General features: G+C 41.3%; 1 protein-coding gene across 1 annotated transcript in view; it reads left to right on the forward strand.

Moving 5' to 3' along the window:
* The window catches only part of LOC134052028 (protoheme IX farnesyltransferase, mitochondrial), a 104948-nt gene that overhangs the window by 50098 nt on the left and 32147 nt on the right, over positions 1 to 22703 (forward strand). Inside the window, exon 5 of the mRNA XM_062506214.1 lies at positions 19840 to 19910. Coding sequence (XP_062362198.1) covers positions 19840 to 19910 — 71 coding nt within the window. The remainder of the gene's footprint in view (positions 1 to 19839; positions 19911 to 22703) is intronic.

The raw sequence follows: 22703 nt of genomic DNA on the forward strand, positions 1-22703 counted from the left end.
TGATAAGTAAGAAGGATGAGGATCAGCCATTTCCTTCACTAAAATCTTGCACTGAAACTTCTCCTTAAGCTTCTTTCTCAATGTTCCTGCCATCCTGAGAAGTGTTATTTTACCATTAGAGAGACACTCTGCATGTGTTGCAGTTGTACCAGGCACTGTGCTGCAGGAGCTGGGCAGAGCTGCTGGCACCTCGTGCTGCTCCCACCGAGTTCCTCAGCATCTCCAGTATGTCTGGGCTGAGGATGGGATTGAACCCTCTGTTACAGCTGAAGCACCATGGCATGAATAGCACACAGGATACATTTTTGCTCCAATAATAAAATTAAATCTTTTCATATGTGTTCTGTTTTTAATGTGTCATTTGGAAATCCTGCCCAGCTCTGTGAGTAGGAAGGGTCTTTTCAGCTCAGATTCTTGGTAATGCTCATCTTCAGGTGCTGGTGCAAGTGCCAGCAAAAGCTTGGGCAATTCCAAAGCTCCTTGCTGGCTATTGCTACTCAACTTGTGTTTTAAATGACTTAAAACAAAAAAAACCGCTCAAAGTATTAGCTCTTAAAACTTTATTAATTCAGAAGTGTTTCTATCTAGTATAATTATACATCACATACTATTATATTTTTAATTAGCAGTATTAAAGGCTGCATTTGGTGGAGACCTAATCTGGGTTTCAGTTGTCTGAATTATGGGGGGGTTTGTGTGTGTGCCTAAATTACAACCTATGTGAGTGATGGTAGTGCTGCTTTAATTTCCTAGGAGAAATTAAATTCCCATCTGGATATTGATTGGTAGGATATGATTTGTTTATGATAAACTGTTCAAGGCCAGGTTGGATGGAGCACTGGGCAACCTGGTCCCTGCCCATGACAGGGGTTGACATGTCGTGATTTTTAAGTTTCCTTCTAACCCAAACCGTTCTGGGATTCTGCAATTACTGATAATGCTTAGATCTCCTGTGCCCTATGGCAAGTCCAGAAGGATTGGTTTCCTCTCCTCAATATACCTTTGGATGAGGGCTTTTTCTAATGCCGAGGGGTTTTTTCACTTTTTCCATATTTCCACGTGATGACTTGTCGTGGCGGGCGAGGGTGGTGGAGTGCTGTAACCTTCCTAAGGAAGCATCTTGAGAAACACACCTTAGGCACACGGCCACGTCTGCCTTGGCCTGAGTGATTTCAGCTCTTGTGAGAGCTGCTGTGGGAGAGCTGAAGAAAGGGACAGGGGCCTTCATGTGGGGTCCCACAGAGATCTTTATTCTTCTTCCACAGAGGGGCCCAGGGACAAAGAGTGACCAACAAGGTCTTGAGTGGTTTATATGAGGAAAGCAGGGGCAAGGTTGAGCAACAGGGCCAAGGTTCAGGGGCAGAACAAAGGGAAAGGACTAATGGGGTACAAAACATTTATATACAACCAAGGGTACTGTGGGAGAAACTTTTCTTTTACCATAAACGGGAGAGGGGCTTGCCTAAGGGCTTTCTCTCAGCAGGGCAGGGCAGGGGAGTTGTGAGCTTTCTGACTTAGGGGCTTTTCCTCCAGGGAAGGGCCATGGCCTCTGTCGGGCCCTGTATGACTGACTGACTGACTGTTAACTTGTATAATTTATAAAAACTTCTGAACAATATTGAAGATCATCCTTTCTTCATAATTTCATTTTTATGATGGAACAGCCTGCTGGGAGCCTGGAGTAATCCTGATGAGTGCTGTCCCTGACTCTTCTGGTTTTTCAGCAGGCATTGCAAAGTGCTCAGTGTCTCCCCAAACTCAGCTTGAATTCTGATTTTCAGTAAATCTCACAGCCACTGCAGTCTGCCAAAGATTGCTCAGTAATGGACGTTTATGGGCACGTTCTCAAAAACAACGGAAAACTTGCAAGGTCCTGGAAATGCCTTTGGATTTTGCCATAATTCAGTGAGCCATTAGCAGCTTGCACCTTTAGCAGCTTGCTTTTTATTTACATATACTTGTGTGGCTATGCATTAAAATACATGTCTTTCCAAACAATGACAAACCAGGAAAATAATTGAGATCTAGATAGTTTCATGAAACTTTTGAGCTTAGGAGGCATGAGGATTTTTTCCAGCCACAGGCACAATTGTTTTAAGGCACCGGGGTAATTTAGATTAAGAGGTATTGCTTGGCCTCAATGAGTTCGGATTTAAATAGGTAAGTGTGGGAATGAAAAAAATAAGAACATGAAATGACTTATTTAGGATCACTCTGTGGGTTATTAACACCTGACCTAGGTCAAAAGCTGAACTTTTTGCTTTTTAGTTCGAAGTTTTATCTACTCTTGGATCAAGCCTGAAGGTTTCTCAGGCAGAAGGATCAGAAAAGGAAAAAAAAGTCTCCTTTTCTTAGAGCATGACTGTGCAGTAGTGCGAAGAAGGCAAATGCAATCTTGACTCAAGCGAGGCATTTCCATGGAGGCTGGGAACCATTAATGCCATTAGCAGATAGTCATCTGTAAAACTGCACTATTCTGCAAGAAAAATTAATTCAAATGGGAACAGGTGCTGAAAAGAACTTGCTGGGATGTGAGAGGGAACAAGGAGACAGGCTTACAAGGGGTGGCTGAAAGAACTTGGCTTCTGTGGCCTGGCAGGATAAAAGCTGGTGTAGATCTGATTGCTCCAGAAATATGTCCAGGGGTAAGTACCAGGAGGAAAAGGACCTTGCTGTGGCTGGAGAGCAGTGTTGGCAAAAGAATGAGTGGGCAGAAATTAGCTGCGTGTAAATTTAAGCTGGAAATGGGATGAAGGTTTCCAGGTATCATTAACTTCTCAGCAATTTATGAACCAGTGATCCCTGGGTATCACTGCCTGTGCTCCAGGGGTAGTGTGACCCCCATCCACTTATTTAACACTTTGTTCACCTTCTCTTTGTTCAGCTTCCACAGGAAGGTTGAGTAACCTGCTTGAGTTTTACACCCAGCTGTTTGAAACAAAAATCTCCCATAGATGCCTAGCTTGTCTTTTCTTTCAGTGAAATTACCAAAAAAGTATGGAAGTTGTTCAGTAGGTCCATTATTTGTCTGTTTATTCCTCTAATGAGGACTCATTCTGTTTGGAAATCTATTTTCTGTGGATTTTTTCTCCTGTGAGTGGCCCTGGGCTGAATTTAAAATGTAATGTATTTGCATCATGCAGAGCAATAGCTATTCCAAACAGCTAAAACCTGTCATGTTTCTTCAGTCCAAAGAGCTGATGCACTTGCCTGGACCAAGAGAATCAACTAGATAAAAACTGGGAGCTTGGGGAAGCTTCCCTTGAGCCCCTTTCTTGTGCTCGAGGTTTTGGGTTTTGCGCATCTTCCAGATCAACACAACTGCTGTGTCTGAGGAGCTGTGCTCCCTGGCAGAGTTCAGAGCTACAGTCTCTTGTATCCCCAGGGTGTCCCTGGTGCCTCTTCTGCAGGTGCCCGCAGCTGCTGCTTGCAGAGACCTGAGTGATTGATCATGCCACCTAATTTTAAATTGCAATTGAAGCCTTATTCGTCTGTGATTGCTAATCAGAATGAAGGTTGCTTTTTGTTGGCTTTTATTACTCGTTCCACTTTGTCCATATTAGTTACAGGCATAATGTGATTGCTGCTCTGCTTTGCCAATACGTGGCATTCCCAAGGGATCCCCTTCACTAAAATCTATATTTCTCTTTACAGCTTGACAGGTTGCTGTTACAGCCGTAGAATGCTTTTTAATACTTTACAGTTCTCAATGCAAAGAAGCTTTATGTTGTTTTCATAGGTGAGGGTGACATAAATGTCAAAGTGCCTCCTGTTACTTGATATTTAATTATGAAAGCATCCACTGGAAAAATAGTATGAGCCTGGTGGAATCAGCACTGGGGCAGACCTGCTAATCTTTTCATTTGGTCTAGACATCAAGGATGCTTTGTACTAGTCTGGCTGTAGCCTGATAATCTAAGACCTTCTGGACTAAAAGTCTTGAGACTCTTTAAGAAGGGAAAAACTCCTTCATAAAACTGCTTAGGTTTGCATATTCCTCAGGCCTCTCTGATTATTTGATGGAAAGGTGTTTGGGTGAACCTGACCGTGGAAGCAGCTTGACTGTGTTAGTGCCTTGATGTCTGGGAGAGCAGCAGCCTCTGGGTGTCAGGACAAGGGTGCTGCTCCTGCTTCTCATGGCTCTTTGAACTCCTTTCCATGTTATTTAGAAAATATTTTTGTAATTAGTTGCGTTCCTAAAGAGATCCACAATTCCTGGCAATTATTTGCAAGTGACAAATGGGTTTCCTTGCTCTTTTCTCCTCTTTCAGTTGTTAAATAGCAGTAATTCTTCTTGTTACCAATTTTAAACCAATTTAAAGATTCTAAATAAACACCAAAATAATTGCCAACAGTACATCTTCCAAAACCTATCCACATACATACTTCTCATGTATCACTGTCCAGTTTTAATCGGTAACGTGGTTTATGTCAGACTTGTGCATCTTTAATTAAGGAGTGGGTGGGAGGGCAGCAGCTGGAACCCCCTTCACCTGTAAGATGCATTGAGAAAGTCATTCAGGGTCAGAACAAAGAAATTCTGTCTCAACAGTGGCCAAAACTGAATGCCTGAGGAGGAGCATCAGAACATAAATGAGGTTTTGTGGTTTTGATGAGTATTTTAGTTCTTTGCATGGAAAAAAAATAGATTTTATCTCGCCTGGAAGAATTCCAGTGCTGTCTAAAGAAAACTCACTCTCTGAATAAAACCACTGTCTGGTCTAGCACAGGGCTGGGAAGCACTGGTGCGGCTTCTCCTTGGGGAGGTGGTGATGATGTGAGTGTTGGGATGGGTGAAGCACAATGTGCCTGAACTTGCCTTTGCTGGGGCAGGAACAGGAGCAGCTCCTGGTGTGCCCATGCTGGTTGTGCTGACCTGCCCCAGCCAGTTTGTATTGAGATAACACCCAAGTCCCCTGTAATCTGATGTTACCCTAGAAATAGATAACTGTGTCATTAAGGAATTCCACTGGGAATTACACTTATTACAGTTATTCCACTGGGAATGCACAGTGAAATTACTTTTTGTCCTCTGGATAAGAAGGCAAAGCCTGGCTGTGGCATTTCTGAAAATCTGTCATCATGGACTGTGCGCAGTGTGGAAATCCAGGTGAGGGATGAGTTGGAACCCCACAGGGGTGAGATGGAGCTGCATGCCAACTTTGCTGGTTTGTACTTGGTTTGATTTTGTGCTGCTTTCCTGTAGTACCATGGCTTGGTGATGGTGGAAATGCCAATGTTCTGTGTACAGAGAGTTCTGTGTTTGTTGCTCTGTATCCAGAGAGTTTCAGGGAAGGTGCAGATATACGTCTCCTGCACTCCTGGTCCCACTTGCCTTTTTTCTTTTCCTAAAAGAGTATCTTCTGTAAAATGCTACTTATAATCTTATAATAATCTTATAATAATCTAATAATAATCTTATAATATTTGTGGGGAGGAAAGACAGAAGGATACAGCAAAATTGAATAATGGTGGGGTTTTTTGTCTTTGCCTTATTTTGAGCAGTGAAGCAGGATAAACAGCCCTTCTAACATATTTATATAGAGATGGTGAGGCCCTGGCACACATTTCCCAGAGAGGCTGTGGACTCCCCAGCCCTGGAAGTGTCCAAGGCCAGGTTGGTTGAGGCTTGAAGCAACCTTGTCTAGAGGTAGGTGTCCCTGCCAGTGGAAAGGTGTTGGAACAAGATGGGCTTTAAGGTTCTTTCCAAGCCATGCTGTGATTCTACACTTCTGTATCTGTAAATATTGTTTGTTTTGCAGTCTATAACTTCTTGGAGCAATGTTATCTTTCCTTTCTTTAAGCAAAGGCTGTGTTTGCTAAGAACTGATTGGTGCTAGGCAGCAGGATGATTGGCTAAGGTGAGGTTTGACTGCAGTACACTGCAGTGAGAGGAGAAACACCTCAAGGAAAGGCTCGGGGCTTGACTAGGTCTTTTTGTGGCATCTCAGTATTTGCAGGTCACCCTCCCCTCCTTTAAGAAGCTTGGCTTAGTTGTCAGCAGCCTGTTTGCCAATAGGCAACTGTTTTCCATCAAGGCTGTCTGAGCAAAGCATCTGCAAATGTGGAAATTCAAAAGAAATATCACTGATGAAACCCAACAGAGAAAACCTGTGCGCGTTTGGAGAGGGAGCTGCCAAACTATAAATATTTATATATAAATGCATATGGTGGTGCGTAAATGAAGTGCTTGTAAAGCCTATGAGCAGTCTTCCAAAGCTCCCTTGGGTATGGTTTAGTTTAGAAAATATATTTTAAACCTTTATTTGTATGAGCATATGTTTAGAGAGACACTGCCAAGGAGTGTGACGGGGGCGGATGCCCAGTGTTCCACTGGGACAAGGCACATGATGCAAAGTTCCTTTTTCCTCATGGCACTCCTTTTTTTTTTTTTTTTTTCCTAGTTGCTGGTCATGAGACCACAACTGGGTCTATTTGTGTAATTTCTGATTGTTTTTCAAAGCTGGATTTTTTTTTTCATTGTGAAAATAAGAGTTTACCTCACTTTTTAGAAAAGCACCTAAGGGTAGAGCTAATAAAAAAATTGTGTTTACTAAACCACGATTCACTTATTTTCATGATTTGTTCAATGTTTAAATGACTTGTAAAATGCACTTAGAATTCTTTCTAAGTTTAATGCTTCAACTAAATAAGTAGGTGGGCTGAGCATTCCCTTCTGCAGCAGTTTTGGTAATATAAATATTTATAATTATATTATATATATTATTTATAATTTTCAATGATTATTTTGAATTTTTTTTTCCCAGAATAACATACAGATATAGTAACCATGTGCTTTGATCATTTTATTTCATGCTTCCTCTATAAATCTTAGTTCATAGGGAGCATTACTGAATGGTGCAATTCATTTCACCACTTCATATTTAACTTCATATTTATTATCATGTAAGAGCATCTTGGGACTTGTCTACACAGGAACTACAATGTAATTAAATGAAGAGATACATTTAAGGACTTGCCTACATAGGGAAATTAATTTGAACCTTAATATGATGTGAATTTTTAAGCATATTGTTTTTTTCTTGGAATGTGTTTTATGGGTTTTGTGTTGGAGTAAGAACTACTTGTTACAAGTTTGTTTTGGAATTGCAAAGATAGTGTTTCTCAGGTATCTGCATGCACTTTCCTCACTGAAGAACTTGGAATCCAATCAAAAGTAGATGTTTCACCATATATTTTTGGCCATAGAAATATGGCAATATTTATTTAAGTTTCAATTTGTAATGTGTTTTTTGTTTGTTTTTTTTTTTTTTAATTTCAAGAGTTTCCATTGCAGTGAGCGATTTGATTTTGCAATTCTTCTTTTCAGAGGACCTAATAACTGTTTTTATGGTTTTATTTTTATATGATTTTCCTTTTCCATAGGTGCATGTATGTGTTGGGTGGCACCAGATATGGATTTGGGCTCAGGGATAAGCAAATTAAATTCTTTTTTTTTATCCTCTACTTGCCAGCAATGATCAGTGGTTCCTTGATGCCAGACTGCCAGTCCTTTGTTTTCTTCTTCTTACACAGAATCCCAGGCTGGGGATTGGGTTGGAATGGACCATAAAGCTCATCCAGTTCTACCCCCTGCCATGGCAGGGACACCGTCCACTATCCCAGGTTGCCCCAAGCCCTGTCCAGCTTGGCCTTGGACACTGCCAGGGATGGGGCAGCTGCAACGTCTCTGGGCAACCTATCCCAGGGCCTCTTCACCCTCACAGGGAAGAATTTTTTCCTAATAGCCCAGGTAAGCCTGCCCTCTGGCATTGAGAAGCCCTTTCCCCTTGTCCTGGCCCTCCATGTCCTTGGAAGAAGTCCCTTTTTTATGTATGTATTCTTACTTGTCTAAGTAAAGGTTTTGATCCAGGGTGAGATACTATAAAGCACTTCCATCACCACCAAAGAACTTTTCATGATTTTGGGTTTAGTTTTATGGAAGGTGAACACAATGTCCAAAACTCCCGTGGTGCAGTCTGGCTTTAACACCTTGCACAAAGTGCCTCAGTCAAGTGTCCTTCTGAATCCAGGTGATTTTTCCCCTTTTTTTCTTGTGATTGAACAATGCACTGGTCCCAGCCATCCAGCTTTAGCAAGACCCATGTAGTCAAGTCTTCCACATCCCTATGGTGGCACCAACAGGAAGGAGCTGGAAATGGGGAAGTAGTCCCCAGAAGCTCTTGAGTGAATGGATGGATACTGGCACCTGGGAGAAATCAGGCCACTGAGGTGCAAGGTTGGTTATTTCTTTTTCCCCAATAGATACTCAGAAAACTTCATATTGGACTAACACTTAGCAAACAAAGGTGACATTTAAGGCACCTGGAAGACAGACCTGACAAGAAGAGTGGCATTTCCGTGTCAATATTAAAAACTGCTGGGAGTTTGCTGCTTTTTTTTGCTGGTAATATCCATGGCATGAGCTGCAGGAGCTTGAGCCCTTTGGCTGGAGAGGGAGTTCTTGCTTTAATAACCCTTTTCTTGTGTGCAGTTTTGGACACATGCTTTGATGTGGAAAAGTGTTGCTGTAACACTTGTGAGCAAGAAGCTGCAGTGGGGCTGAAGGGAACAAAAGCTACCCCAGGTTTCATGTGGAAAGCACTAGTTTATTACAACATATTGATGCTCATGCAGTGCTTAGAACAAGTCTTGCTTATAAGTCATTATATTTATTTTTATGCTTATATTTTAAGAATAGCCTTCTAAGATAGGAATGAAACAGGATCATTCTCTCTGTCTACCTTTTGGCAAAAATCTTCCTGTTGCCAGAAGTCAGATTAAAATTAATGTTGTTTAAGCTTCTAAGGCTTTCAAAAGGATCACTGGCACAAAATAAATAAATTTACGCAAGTGAATAGGTCATTATACCTTAAAAAGAGGGAAGGTAGTTTGATTTGGTGTCTTAATTGGTTTCCAAGCTAAAATTAATAGTGTGTGGAATCCCTCTTAGTAACATGCCTCAGAACTATTTATTTTTCAACTCTTTTGAGATTGATGGGTGTATTATCATAGCATTTGGGAGATGCAAGCAGTATTGGAATGACAAACATTTTTTGACAGCTTTACAAAGATGGATGGTGTAATGACCCTGCAACAAGTTTGGGTGTTTGTGCTTTTCAGTGGGTCATCGTGAGACTCTTGCTTCACTTTCATTCTTAATGAAGGGAAAGGAAAGGTGAGACCTAGTTATGTGTTTGAGATGTCTTTTGTAATGTGACTTCTCAGGGTACAGGTTTGTCATCAAGTCCTCCAGAGAAGAGCATAGTAATGGTCATCCCCAGTTCATGATCCCAGTTGGTGCATTTTGCTTTTAGAAAAGATGGTTACTGGATTTTACTAGATTTTACTGCAAAGCTGGTGCTAAGTGATTAGCTACACCTTGGATATTTGTTATTATATTGTATTGTTGCTTTATTTGGTGGTTCTACACATTCTGCATAAAATTATATTTTAATGAAGAAAAACCCTTTACCAAAACTAACCTCCTATGGGCAAAGTCCTTAGGCTTGACCAGAGTCTTTATATATAGATACTTGTGAGTATCTCTTCCTTGTCCTTTGATCTGCAAAGTTGTGATAGCTTAGGAGGAGAGAATGCCTTGAAAATACCACACGTGGCCTGCCACATCAAATATCTGTGAAATTAATAAAAGAAAAAAATGAATTATTAATATGTTGATGTCTTTCTGATAAGTTCTATACAGATGGGAGAGAGTGATTTAATTTGTTTTATTGCCAAGATTTAAAACTAAATTAACCCATTGTCATACAAATGAAGTTAAAATATTGCACTCATCAATGTGCCTGTGGTACTCTCCCCTAACAATTAAAACTCTTCGGTATATTAGAAACTGGGCTCCTTTTGACTCTGGAGCACACAGAGGAGGGGAGCAATGAGGCTGTTCTGCCAGTGCAGTGTAAATCCTGAAATGCCCCTTAGGGTTTTCTTGCTCTCCTTTTAGACATCGGAACAACAGGACAAAGCTGGGTTTAAATTTTGTTATAAACTCTCTCCTGTAGACTTGATCAATTCCCTAAGTGTGCTGTATATAAAAATATGACTTGATGGTCTCCTTCATATCATCTCCTAATATATAAAAGCAGTAATTCCTGAGGAATGATTTTATTAGGAGGTTTGAGCTGTGTGTAAGTGGAGCAGATCAGCTCTGTGACATTTGGACAATGTTAGCATGCTGCATTGCTCAGGGACATCAGTAAAGGCCTGTGCCACTTCACACCCTGGGTCACATTTAAACTTTTTTACTGATTCTGTTACAGCATTCCTGCATTTCATCCATTGTGGGTTTTGGGGCTTTGAGGTTTTTAATATTTTGCCCAGAAGGAGTGCTAGATTTTAATTTTGCCAAATATGGACAGACCAAAGCAAATTCTCTTTCACAGATGCCAGGAACTTCAAGTATAAAGATTAATTTATTTCTGAAATGAAAAGATATTTTGAACAAGCAGTTTGTTTGTACCTACTGAAATAACTGCCTCCCTGAAAGCAGGCAAGCTGCTGCTGTATGCACAATGCTACTTTTGTCTGTCTTGTAAGAAAAAAAGCCTTACTAATAGGACATGTCAGCCATGAGCAGTTAAAACCAGCACATCTCCGTGTGATATAAGAGAGCAGTTTATGGATTAATATTCACATTCCTGGCAGGAAGCACACTGAGGTGGATTAGTATTCTAATAGTTTGAGTGACAATTTATAAAAAGCTGATTAAAATGACCTGGATCTGGGACACATGGGTTGGAGCCAGGAGATGTGTGGAAGTGATTTAAATCTCACCTTCCTACTTCCCTGCTGCAATCTCCTGGGCAAGAGCAGAGCACAGTGAGGCCGCTTGATTTTATAGCTCTCTAGTAGTGACAGGGGACTGAAAGCAGCTGATACTGATGGTCTGGAGGGCTCTTGAGTGACCTGCTCCTTCTACAACTGCCCTGGCTAAATCCAGGAGCTTAGGATCCTGCTGTAGTTACTAGGGGGAAATAAAGTCTTTGCCGCTCCTGCCTCTGTTCTCAGTCCTCTGGAGGAGATTTGTGTCTCCTGGTTGACTCGGGATCTCCTGATTGACTTAAGCACTGCACTGAGCAGCAGAAGTACTTCCCCAAGAGTTCCTGAGTAACAACTTTATTCCAGCACAGGAATTTGTCTAAGCCGTCTTCAGTATCAGATTTTATCTGCAGTATTGCTCAAAGCAGCTGCACTGTGTCCAGAGGACCTGGCCTGATGTATTTTAGGACATATAGTAACTTAAACCAGATACTGACCTTGTACAATACCTATCTTCAGCAAAGAGATTGTTATTTGAAGTTTTGTTTGCTTTTTTAAATTATATGCTGCACTCATGGCATGCTGGCATTGTGAAAATATTATTTAATGCAAAGGAATCTCTTGAAGAAAATGTCTTTGCAAAGTGATTCAGGGGATATTTTGGCATAAAGGTGGTATTTTTCTTCAGCCTTAATAATGGTTCTTAAAATACATAGTAATAAAAGAGTTCCTGAAGAAACCATGTTACAGATGTCAGATCATTCCGACATCTATTTAATTATGATAATTCATCATTAAAAACTTGCAGGAGTAGGGAACAGATGTGGGGTGATCAGAGCTCGGTTGTGGAAGTGTGTGTGGGGAAGTGAAGTTTTCCTTTCTTATTCCAGGGCAGCAGAAATGAATGTTGCTTCATTGCTTTGTCTCCATGACCCTGGAAAACAAGAATGCTTTAACCCCTCAATGGGAGACACACCACTGTGTGCTTCTTCTCTCCTGGGGTATGTGATGCACCAGCACAGAGGTGGGAGCTGTCTAGCAGCTTTAGCCTTTCCCTCTCCTCTTTTTGTGTCCAGGGTGACCTGGCCCAGTAACACAGATGAAAAAATGGAAATATCCAGAGGGAAATTAGCTGATTTTGGGCCAGATAAGGTCATTCTGTGGGTGCAGTTGGTTGGGTGAGCACAAGGGAAGGGCATGAGTTGTTCATCTAACTGAAACACATTTTTAGCAGTTTTTGTTTTAAGTTGAAAAGGAAGAGCCCAACAGCAACAAAATCTGAAATGATCAGAAGATGTTCAGTCCAGCATGTTCTGCACTTGGAAATTACCTCCTTTGATCAAGGAGCCCAAAAGCATTGGTAGACAAGTGTACTCCTGGAACAGGGGCTCAAGAAAAGCTTGGAGTAAGGGGCTTTGTTTGTGGATGCATTAATTGTGTGCTAAATAAAAAGGACTTGGTGATGGTAAATATATAATATTATTAGTCTTTGGCAACTGGCTGGAAAGCAGTATTCCTTCCCATGGAGGTTATTTCTCCAGTGTGGATCACGTAAGGTGAAGCCTGTCTGTGGTATCCAGCTTTCATTTCCCCTGAAGCCATGACCTCCGTGAGGTCTTGGGAATACACTAGTTATGTAGCTCCTGAAGTCAGCAGTTTCCAAGATGGAACAGCTTATAAGGCTGCTTTTATTTTATTATTATTTCATTTTTATTATGCTATCTTCTTAGCAAAATATGATTTTTATGAGAAGAGCCAGGCTCACTGGTGCTCACCTGACCTGTTTCTCATTTACTAAACCAGGAGATTCATGTATTTTCTCCCATTTCAAGCGTTGGGCATCAGGTGCATTAAAAAAAATGAGGTTAAATGAGCTACTTGTTCATGCATTGGTACTAGCAAACTTGATTCAAAATGAAGACAGGAAAATTTTTAAATGTGGAATAAAGTAGATAAAGAATTTTGGTACACATGCCATATTATTTAACTTGTGAAGAAGATATATATTCCCTAATTATTGGTAATTCCTTGCTCCTTGCAGCAGGCTTGGACACAGCAGGCCCGAGGTCTTTTCTTCCGCCCTCACCGCTTTTCCTCAAGGGAGTGCTACAAGCACATCCACACCTGCAGAGCCAGGGGTTTATCCAGCTGGGCTTCCCTAGTTACCAGCAGTGTGTTTCAGGATGTGTCCATCATCCTCTCCTCCATCCCGACCCCTCACTGTGACAAGCCTCAGAGATGCAGCAGCAGCAGCATTAGGGACACATTGCTGTGACATTCTGTGTTATCACAGCCATAAGCTTTTCAAGCTCCTTGGAATGGCATTTGTGGTATCAGCAAAGGATGTTGTTTGGCCAAAGTGCTGAGGAAGAGGCCCAAGGTGCAAGAGTTCAGTAACCACTTCTTTTGTTTGTCAGAGCCACTAAAAGGACTTGGATGAGCTGAAAACAAACACGGAGCACTGTGCCAGGAATGCTGGCGGCTCCAGCCTCTGCTGCCAGTTAAGGATACTGAAATACTAAATGCCATGTGAAGCCTAAAAAATGCCCTGTTCTGGGGACAGTGTTTCTGGGAATCCTTGGAAAGCCACACTTGTGAATGGTCAAGAGAATAACAGCATCACATCTTGAGCACTTGAAAGCAGATCTGGCAGGATGGGTTGTTAGTCCAGCAGGTCAGATGGGTGCATCCCAGTGAGTCTTCTCTATCCTAAAAATCTCTGAAGTCACAAGTATCAACATTTTCTTAGCCATTTCCTCCTGCTGTATTCCATCTGCAAAGCGACAGGCTTTTAAACACTGGCTAATAATATGAATGAGTCTTTTGTGGGGGGAAAAAAATTGAATTGTGTTAGATCCTTTATGTGGCAGACCTTTCCAGTTTTGTGGGACATGACAGTCTAGGGTTTAGCTGCCCTCCTGTGTCTGTAAGTAACATTGTTCAGCCTTGCATCAATCTCATTTTTAATTAGAAGCCTCTTTGAGATGGAAAATATCAGAGCAGATCTATAGTAAGACTGGGAACTTCACAGCCAGAGGCTTCTCAGATAGTGATTTGAAAAAAATGCTATTTCTAATCCTTAAAATATTTGCCTTGCTTTATTTTCATATCTTGAAGACAAACAGGTGCTGTGTGCCCTTTATGATACTCAAATATACAATCTCCAAGCCAGCAGTCTCCAAAGCCTTTCCCTGTTTGCACAATTAGGGTGGGATTTTCGAAATCACTCAGTGTTGGTCTGTCTCTGCTCTCATTGAAGTCATACTGACATTGACTTCAGTGAGAATTGTGTTAGGTCAGCACATGAGTGCTTTGGAAAATCCTTCCCTCCACTTTTTTTAGTCACATCTGTGTACAATTGAATAAAAAGACTTTTGTAATATGCTTTAATTATTCTTTATCGTTTTCATATAAAAGTGATTGAAAGGCAACCAGAAGGAAATCTACAATAATCTTGATTTTGATCTTACTTACCATTAATTATATGTTATGTTTTTCTTCTCCATTTATGTAATTATATATTACTTTATGACAATGTAAGAAAAATAACTGAAAACATGAGGAATATAAATAATTAGGTAATGTGGAGAGGAAGAACAGTCTCAGAGGAGAATACTTGATGCTTCATGGGCTGGTGGGTTTCCAGTGTTGCTTAAAGCAACTTTGCTTTGACTGTGTGGGAAAAGCAGGAGACTTCATGTGAAAGGCTAGTGCTGAAACCTGATGAATCTGGGGGCTGCATGGCCAGCTGTGAAAGGAATGGCTTTCTGGATGTCACCTTCCCAGGAAACTGCAGGTTATTGCCCAGATATCCACAGTCTGCTCTGCCACTGTGCTTTCCACACAGTTTTGGTCCATCTACTTCTTCTTGGTTCATGAACCTTTTTGGCTTCCAGCATGTTTCAGTGGTGTTTCTGGTTAACTGTTTGCTCTTGGGCAATACCAAAGAAAACCAGAGAGAAACAGCTCTGTTCAAAGTACAAGTCAAAGAGAAACTGTAGCTCAGGGGACCTGGAGAACCCCAGGAACACCTAACTCAACCAGATCAATATTTGCAAGACTTGCCCTATGCAGCCCTGCTTCACCTCTGGCTGTAGATATTCGTTGAAGTGCTCTAGTGGAGCATCTAGCTGTAGTGGGTTTTATTTGTACTGTATTAATGTTTGCTTGGGTCTGTAGCAAGAGATTTTAGCTGAGGAGGAGCTTTGGCCATCACCTATAGCTCATCTCCACCTCCCCATGTGGTACAGTACAGGGAGGGTTTTGGAGCCCAGCAGGAGGAGGTGACTGCTTCACTCACTAGTGCTGAAAATTTACCTGAACTGCCCTTCTGGGAGACTTTGAAGAGAACTATGTAGATCTAGAGGGCAATTCTGATGGCAATGAACACATGGAAGCCTGCTTTGATTCAGAGGTGGTTTTGCAATGGGAGGATCTCAGAGTTACCTTGAATTAAATTGTCTTTTAATGGCAGTGTTCCATTCCATCTTTACGTTCCTGGGATTATCGGTCCTGCTGTAAATATGTGTTTAGCATTAGAGTAAAATGTTATGTCAGTACATGGCACACTAGTTGCCTGTTTCAGCTGCTGCTGTTTCTACCATGTGTCAGCGTTTAGAGCTGGGCCAGCAGCCAGGCTGGCCCTTGATACACTCGAAATCCCAAATGGTCTATGAAAGATGTTTATTAGCTGAAGTGTGGCAGATCTGTTTGATAAACTCTACAGCATATTGTTCCTCTCAGTGCACTCTGTTGGTGTTTCTATGTGAACAGGAGTAAAGGTGTGGGACTGTTGTAATTCAGTAGATGAGATCTCTCCTGCAGGACCATGGATGGCAAGTGCAGCATGTGCTCAGAACTCCACTGCCCTAATTAACTGAAAATTGTCATGCCACTGTCTTGGGAAACTTAATAGGTGATCTTGGTGTTCAACACCCAGAGAGTGCTGGGGCACTGAACAAGCTCCCCAGGGAATTTTCACAGCTCAAGGCTGCTGTAGCTCAAGGAATGTTAGGACGGCACTCTCAGGCACCGAGAGGGATTCTTGGGATGTCTGTGCAGAGGCAGCAGTTGGACTTGATAATCATTGTGGGTCCCTTCCCACTTAGGAGATTTCTGTGATTCTGTGGACTGATGGAAGGTGTGGAAGTTGCCTGCAGAGGCACAGGATACGCTGTCCTCTTTCCCTATCAAAAGCGTTGAAGGTGCCGGCATAGTATAATCTGCATCTGCAAGGTGTTACAGGAATCTTGACATAGGCTTAAGAAAATTATTAGTCTGTTAGCCCTCCGAAGGTCTGAGTGCTCAGCCACCCTCTGCAGGTGCTGCTGGTTCCAAGAGTTAGCTGGAAATTAAATGTTCTTCAACATTTCACTTATAAACGAAGTGAAAACCAATGTGAAGAAGCTGAAGGACAGAAAGCCCATGGGTGTAAACAGCTCTGAGCAGTAATGTGATAGCTCTGCTAGGAATTGTGAGATGTTTATTACTGTATATTAATGAGATGAGTTCTGCACAAAAAGCACGATAAGCCTGCCAGAGAAATAAACTACAGAGTACTGGCTGGCCTGAGTTTTTTTGGTTTTGGTTTGTTTTGTTGGGTTTTTTTTGCCATCATCATGTTTTAAATGTTCATGCATACTGATTAAAATTTAGGTTAGGTTCTTGAGAGCTGTTGCCAAGTTTTGTCACTCAGGACTTTTTAGATGCTGTAGATTTAACCCTCAGTCTGCCCTTTTGGTGGCCAGTTTCCCAGATACTGAGGGCAGATAATATTCTGCATGTCCAGCTGAACTGATGCATTCAGACTTCCTGAGGAAAAAGCCTCTTGAGTGTTTCTAAAATATTTATTTATCTAGACTTCATCTTACTGAATTTACTGTTTCCTGAAACAGGCAGGACTCTGTTGGCCTGGCATGAGATAATATGTTTGACTTCACTCTTTCATTCTTATGGAATGATATTTGAGATGCATGGCTTTTCTCACTTTTTCTAGATTACCAAGGGGAAAATAATTGCAAATGGAGGGAGAATTTTGCTGAACAACTGGGAGCAAAATGGGGAAAGTTGGGATAAATGCCATCTTTCTGACATGGAATGGCAACTAGCTCAGTGAAGGAATCTAGGGCACTGCAGGTAAGAGGATTTTAAGTTTAGTTCAGTTGCAAGTACGGTGACATGCTGTATACATATGCTTGACAGTAACAGATTATTCCAACTGTCAGATTTTAAAAAGCAGAAAAATTCAGTCTTAAGTCATGCAGTAGTCTTAATTTCAGGAGCAACCATCTCTGTATACAATAGACACAGACATTTATGACTACTTAAGTCAGCAGAGGAAATTTGTGTTCAAAATTTATATTCTGTTCAGAGGTTGATTACAATATTAAATATATGGAAATATTTGATACAGTAAACATGGCATCATCAGCTTATATTGATAACCAACTGCGTAAGTTTAAATTTGTTCAGGTGTTGACTATTCAACTGTTCTTCATTGTAGCCATTTTGTGTCTGAGACACATTGAGTTTAAAACTTGCACATTATTTTGTTTTTATCCATTGCACACAGATACCTTTATGCATAAACTTAAATACTGTCAAATAAGCAAAAATCTCTTCACATGCACAAGTTTAAACCAGAAGTAACTCAGAGCAATCAGACCTTTGTAAGTAGAAATAAAACCTGTGGCTTACAAAAAAAAAAGTAATTGTAGGCCAGATATTTTCTGGAGAACAGACTTTAGCCCTATAGAGTTTTTTCCCTTGTATTGCTCTCTCTATCTGATGCCAAATGCAATTTTTTTCTTCATTTGCCATAATCGCCTCTGAAATATAACAGTGAAAGAAACCATTAGCAAAACACTGAGCTGTCAGAAGCAATCAGCTGGTTTCAGCTCGGAATGGGGTGCTTTCCTTGCTCCAAAGGAAGTTATGTCTGTATCTTGGAGGTTCTTTGTGAAGCATCTAACACTTCCAGGGTAGTGTTGTAGTTGAGAAGATCTGACCTGTCCCTCCAGCTTAAGGTGGAGGTCAAGGACCCCTCAGTGCTTTTCTTCCAAACCAGGTTCTTCACCAGCTCTGGTAGTTGTTGGGAATGACCCTAATCATTGCACATCAGCCACAGCAAATAGTGAATGAAAAATTCCCTGTCAGCTGCCTAAAAATCACTATAGGAGCTGCCCAGTGCTCTGCCACAGAGTTCAGGCAAAGCAGAAGATGTATGAGCCTTCCGTCCGTCCTTCCTTCCTTCCGTCCGTCCTTCCTTCCGTCCGTCCTTCCTTCCGTCCGTCCTTCCTTCCTTCCTTCCGTCCGTCCTTCCTTCCTTCCGTCCTTCCTTCCGTCCGTCCTTCCTTCCGTCCGTCCTTCCTCCCAACTCCTGGCTGAGCAGCCTGAGTTTGCTAGAGGAATATCTATAATAAAATTGGAAGGAAGAGATTGCCATTCATTTTATAGTCATTATGTCAAGGTACATGAAATAGATAGTTCGTGGAAACATCTTGTGACTGGAAATTGAGCATCTTTCCTTTGATGTACAGCCGGAGGGGTCTGACAGGTTCCTGCTGCTCCCATGGTCTCTGTCCACTGGGATTCCCATGGGAGTGCTCAGTAAGTTGCAGGACCAGTGACATGGACTGACAAAATGGAAATGTTTGTTAATTGAGTATTTTGTAGCATAAAATGTATCAGCTTGCTAGAATAGATTTTATCATGTAGTCCTTTATTGTAGGATCACCTAAAATCTGTCTGCAGTTTGGAGACACTGAACTTACTGCGAGTCTGTCTGTTTGGAATTATGATTTGTTTGTGGTAATTTTCCTGCATATCCACTATAATTGAGATCCCACCTCAAGCCCTCAGACGTAACATCCGTAAAATATATTCGTTCTGTAAATAGGTTTTACTCTTTCTGTAAGTAAATCTGTGCTTATTACTTGTATTATTGTTTTGCACACATAAAACTGAATGGCTTTAGATTTGTCTGGATGGCAAAGTGCATTCAGCTTTTCCAGTAATATTCTTATAAAATAGATCCTGCAGAAGCCTGAGGGAATTCCGAGTGGGCAGATAGAGCGGCCTGAATTTTCCCCATAGGCCATGTTTAAAGTCAGATTGGGTTGTGACATTGAATAACACCATATGGTGTGTTCACTCTGTCCTGCTCCAACCGTAGGCTCAGAGCAGTTCCAGTAGCGTTTTACAAGAATTGATTGATTTTTGGGGTGGGTTATGGGTTATGGCAAGGTAGTTGATCTTGGAAAAAACCTTAGTGTTTGTCTTTTAAAGACCAGAAGTGCAACATTTTCAAAGACAATTCGTATTAATATAAAATTCTGGTCAGGGAGTTGGTGGGGGCGGGGCTGAGCCTGGAGAAAAGGAGGCTCATAGGGAACTTCTGGCTCTGCACAACTCCCTGACAGGAGGGGACAGCCGGGGGGGATTTGGGATCTGCTCCAGGGAACAGGGACGGGAGGAGAGGGAACGGCCTCAGGCTGGACAGGGAAGGTGTTGGTTGGGCATTAGGGAAAATATTTTCACTGAAAGGCTTGTCAGGCATTGGAAGGGGCTGCCAGGGGAAGGTGGAGGAGTCACCGTATACTTGAAGTGTTCAGGAAACCCGGGGATGTGACACTTGAGAATGTGGTTTAATGGTGAACACTGTGGTGGTGCTGGTTAGACTGGATGATACTAAAGATCTTTTCCAACCATAACGATTCCATTATTTCCATGTGTGTCTGCAAATGTAATTGTGTACGTCTAAAAGATGTGTCCGACCTGTTGAGAAAAGAACTTGGAATCAAACTGCACTTCAAATGATGAACTTTTGGGGTCTTGTGCAAAGTATTTTTGTCCTCTGGGTGATTTTCTTTCTAAGAGGATGTCAAAAGCGTCAACACAGACTATCAAAGCTCCATAAAACCCATTTACCATTTTCATTGTGTCCCTGAACCTTCAAAAACAGAGATGAAAGCACCTGCAGACGCAGACAGGACATTCCATGCTTGGCATGTTTTCCGGTATCTTTTCATTCTGATTCTTGCTTTCTTTTTTTAATTACAGTTCTTTGAGGTTCCGTTTGACTCAAATATGAACAGGACTAAAAACAGACCACTGGTGCGAGGGCAGATCAGGTAAGGCAATGCACACCTGCTCTGGCTAAGGAGAAGTAAATCTTTTATCTATTTCCAAGTTTCTCTCCCTCTTCAGATGATGAAAAGTAGCACTTTGAGACAAAACACTTAAGAAAGAAACGCACCTATCCGTTCCTTGCTATTTCTTCATGTTTATATCTTTCATGTGCGGAGTTTGGGTGCTCACAGCTGTAAAATACTGAATTTCTCAATACAGTAGAATTTCCCTTCATATTGCTTATTTTTTCATGTGTGATGACTCTATGGATGGTGTGGCAGCATGCACTTACGTTCCACTGAACTTTTGTTTTGTAAAAATAAATCTTAAAAATTTCCCACCTATGAACAAACCCAAAAACGTGTGTTGCTTCTACATGTTTAGTTCGTTGAAAACTCACAATTGTGGCATCATAGGAAATTAGTTTGTCATCATAAAGTTTATCATCATCTATAAGAAAATTCGTCCCACCAACAAAAAGAAGTCCTGCATTAGCATAGGAATTTCCTTTAAAAAAAAAGTTCCCCATTCCTTCTGTTTTCTTGATTATCTATCAGTTCAGTTTCTTAAAGGCTGTTTGGCAACTAAAAGCAAAGTGAAAAAGAACATCAATAAAAATCCTCCAACTTATTTGCAAACTGAAACTGAAGGCCCAATTCATAAATGATTCAACAAACAATTTTAGTATTGCCTTTCCGTGATTTGTGCCAAAGAGTATTTATAACAAAATTATGCTTTCCCTTAGGCTTCTGTGAACAGTTGGTCCTATTTATTTCTGTGTTTTATCCATCACCTTTGGAGGACTGAAAAAAAGCATGATAGATGAAATTACAAGAAAACTGAGACAAAATACTCAGGTGAACCTTGGGGGTAAATTCACCTGTGTGGTAAATGGTTAGAGCACTTCAATAAACTTGTTCTGATTTGTTCTCAGAGGCAGTGCTAATTGCAGATTCCCGAGTTAATTTTACTTAAAAACATATTTTAGGGACCACTGCAGTGAGGGCGTCTGTTGGATATACAGTGAGTCTGACTTAATTGTGTGGTTCAGGGGACCAGCACTTCTGCCTCCCTTGCATGTGGTCCTTGGGCCCTGGGAGAAGGAACACTTTTATTAGGAAGAAAAATGACGGGGGGATTTTAATTTTATTATTGTTATTTTATTTTTACTGTAGTTGTGTAGCATGGCTTGCAGTGCTTCTGGATTAAAAAATAAAACTAGGAACATTTCTGTCAACTTTGGATTCAGAGAAAGCAATTTATTTTATGTTTCCAGTGTCCTTAAATGAACTTCACTGTCATCTGAATGCACCACAGATTGGCAAAACCGTATTTCATGGATTTTTTTACTCCCCCCTTTCATATTTGCTTTCACCACAAAATGCTAATGTTGGGGACATTGGGCAATCACTCATCAATCTGTCTACCTGCCTCTCAACAGCTAATTTAAAGTTCTTTAAAGTGTTGCTTCCCTTGAATAATGTTGCTCTCGCTCCCTGCAGACCATGGAGTATGCAGACCTTGTCTGGGGTTATTTCTTCTGTGGTGTGCCAGAGGAAAATAATCCAGTGCAAATGATCTAACTTTGCTGTATTTTGCCACATATTTCCTGGTGTTCCTTGAACTCTTTCCTTCCTGGCTGATTAAATAAAACCTATAGATGGTTATGCTAAAACCAGTCAAAACCAGACAAGACAGGGATGGATAAATTGTACATAAGAGACTGGTGTCTTGGCTCTGGGAAACAATCCAGAGAGTTTGGGGAGTTCTTGCCCAAAATTTGACATTTTTGACATTTTTTTTTCTTTTGCTACTTCATGTAACATAAAATTTGCTGCTTTTTTAATTCGGCTGTGTTACAACATCTGTGCTATCCAGTGCAAATAAGACATCATTTTCTAATCCATCTTCATTTGCACTGTTTGTAAATTTATTCTCTTTTTCTTGCTTTCCTTGCTTTTTACTTATTTGGCATGGTCGTTGTTACATAACTGGACAATATGGGTAGCAGTTTTTGTCCTAAGGTCCTTTTTGAAGAGAGAAGGCTGTTAACTCTCCATCATGTTGCCTCTGCACTTCCTTGGAAAGGTTGTGAGTACTGGCTTTGATGTGACTTCTGCCCACTGAAAACTGCACTGAGGCCAGTGAAAGTTTTTCTAGAGGTTGTGCCATCACAAAGAGAATTCTTACATGCTTTGAATGTAGGCCAGAATCAACCTGGTAACCCCAGTGAGAGGTTCTTGGAGTTAGTGTGTCATGCAGTCCCTGGATGTGCTGGTGTCTCCATTTTAAGTAAGGTAGTTCACAGAGGTGACTCCTTAGGAAATGTTAAGCTTTTGTAGAGAAACTGTTTCCTTGTGTTCTGCTTTGTGGCCTCTGCAGCTTCAGCCCTCAGTTTGTTTAGGGTTAAGACCAGTTGTCTGTTCTAAGTGATCGTGCTTCCAACAACATTTCTCCCCTTCCTTTCAGCCTGAGCCTTCACATTTAGAAAACGCCACGAGTCCTGCTCAGGGGTTCATTTCACTGCATACGCATTCATGTGGTTCCCAAACCCTCAATGTCACCCTTTTCTGTGAGCTTCTGAGGACTTGCAGTTTCCTTTGTCATCAATGGCAGAGCCTCAGTAGCTTTCAAAGAAAGGCTCTGTGGCCAGGGCTGCACTTAGAGGTGTGGAGGTCTGGCTGGAGACAGTATTGTTCTCTTACTGGTGACATTCAAGAAATGTCTCAGTTGGGCAGCTTTGGCCTGTCCATCATTCCCTGTGAGCCAGGAACCAGTTCTGCAAAGATCTCTGG

Source organism: Cinclus cinclus, chromosome 20 (assembly GCF_963662255.1).
Source record: "Cinclus cinclus chromosome 20, bCinCin1.1, whole genome shotgun sequence".
NCBI lineage: Eukaryota > Metazoa > Chordata > Aves > Passeriformes > Cinclidae > Cinclus > Cinclus cinclus.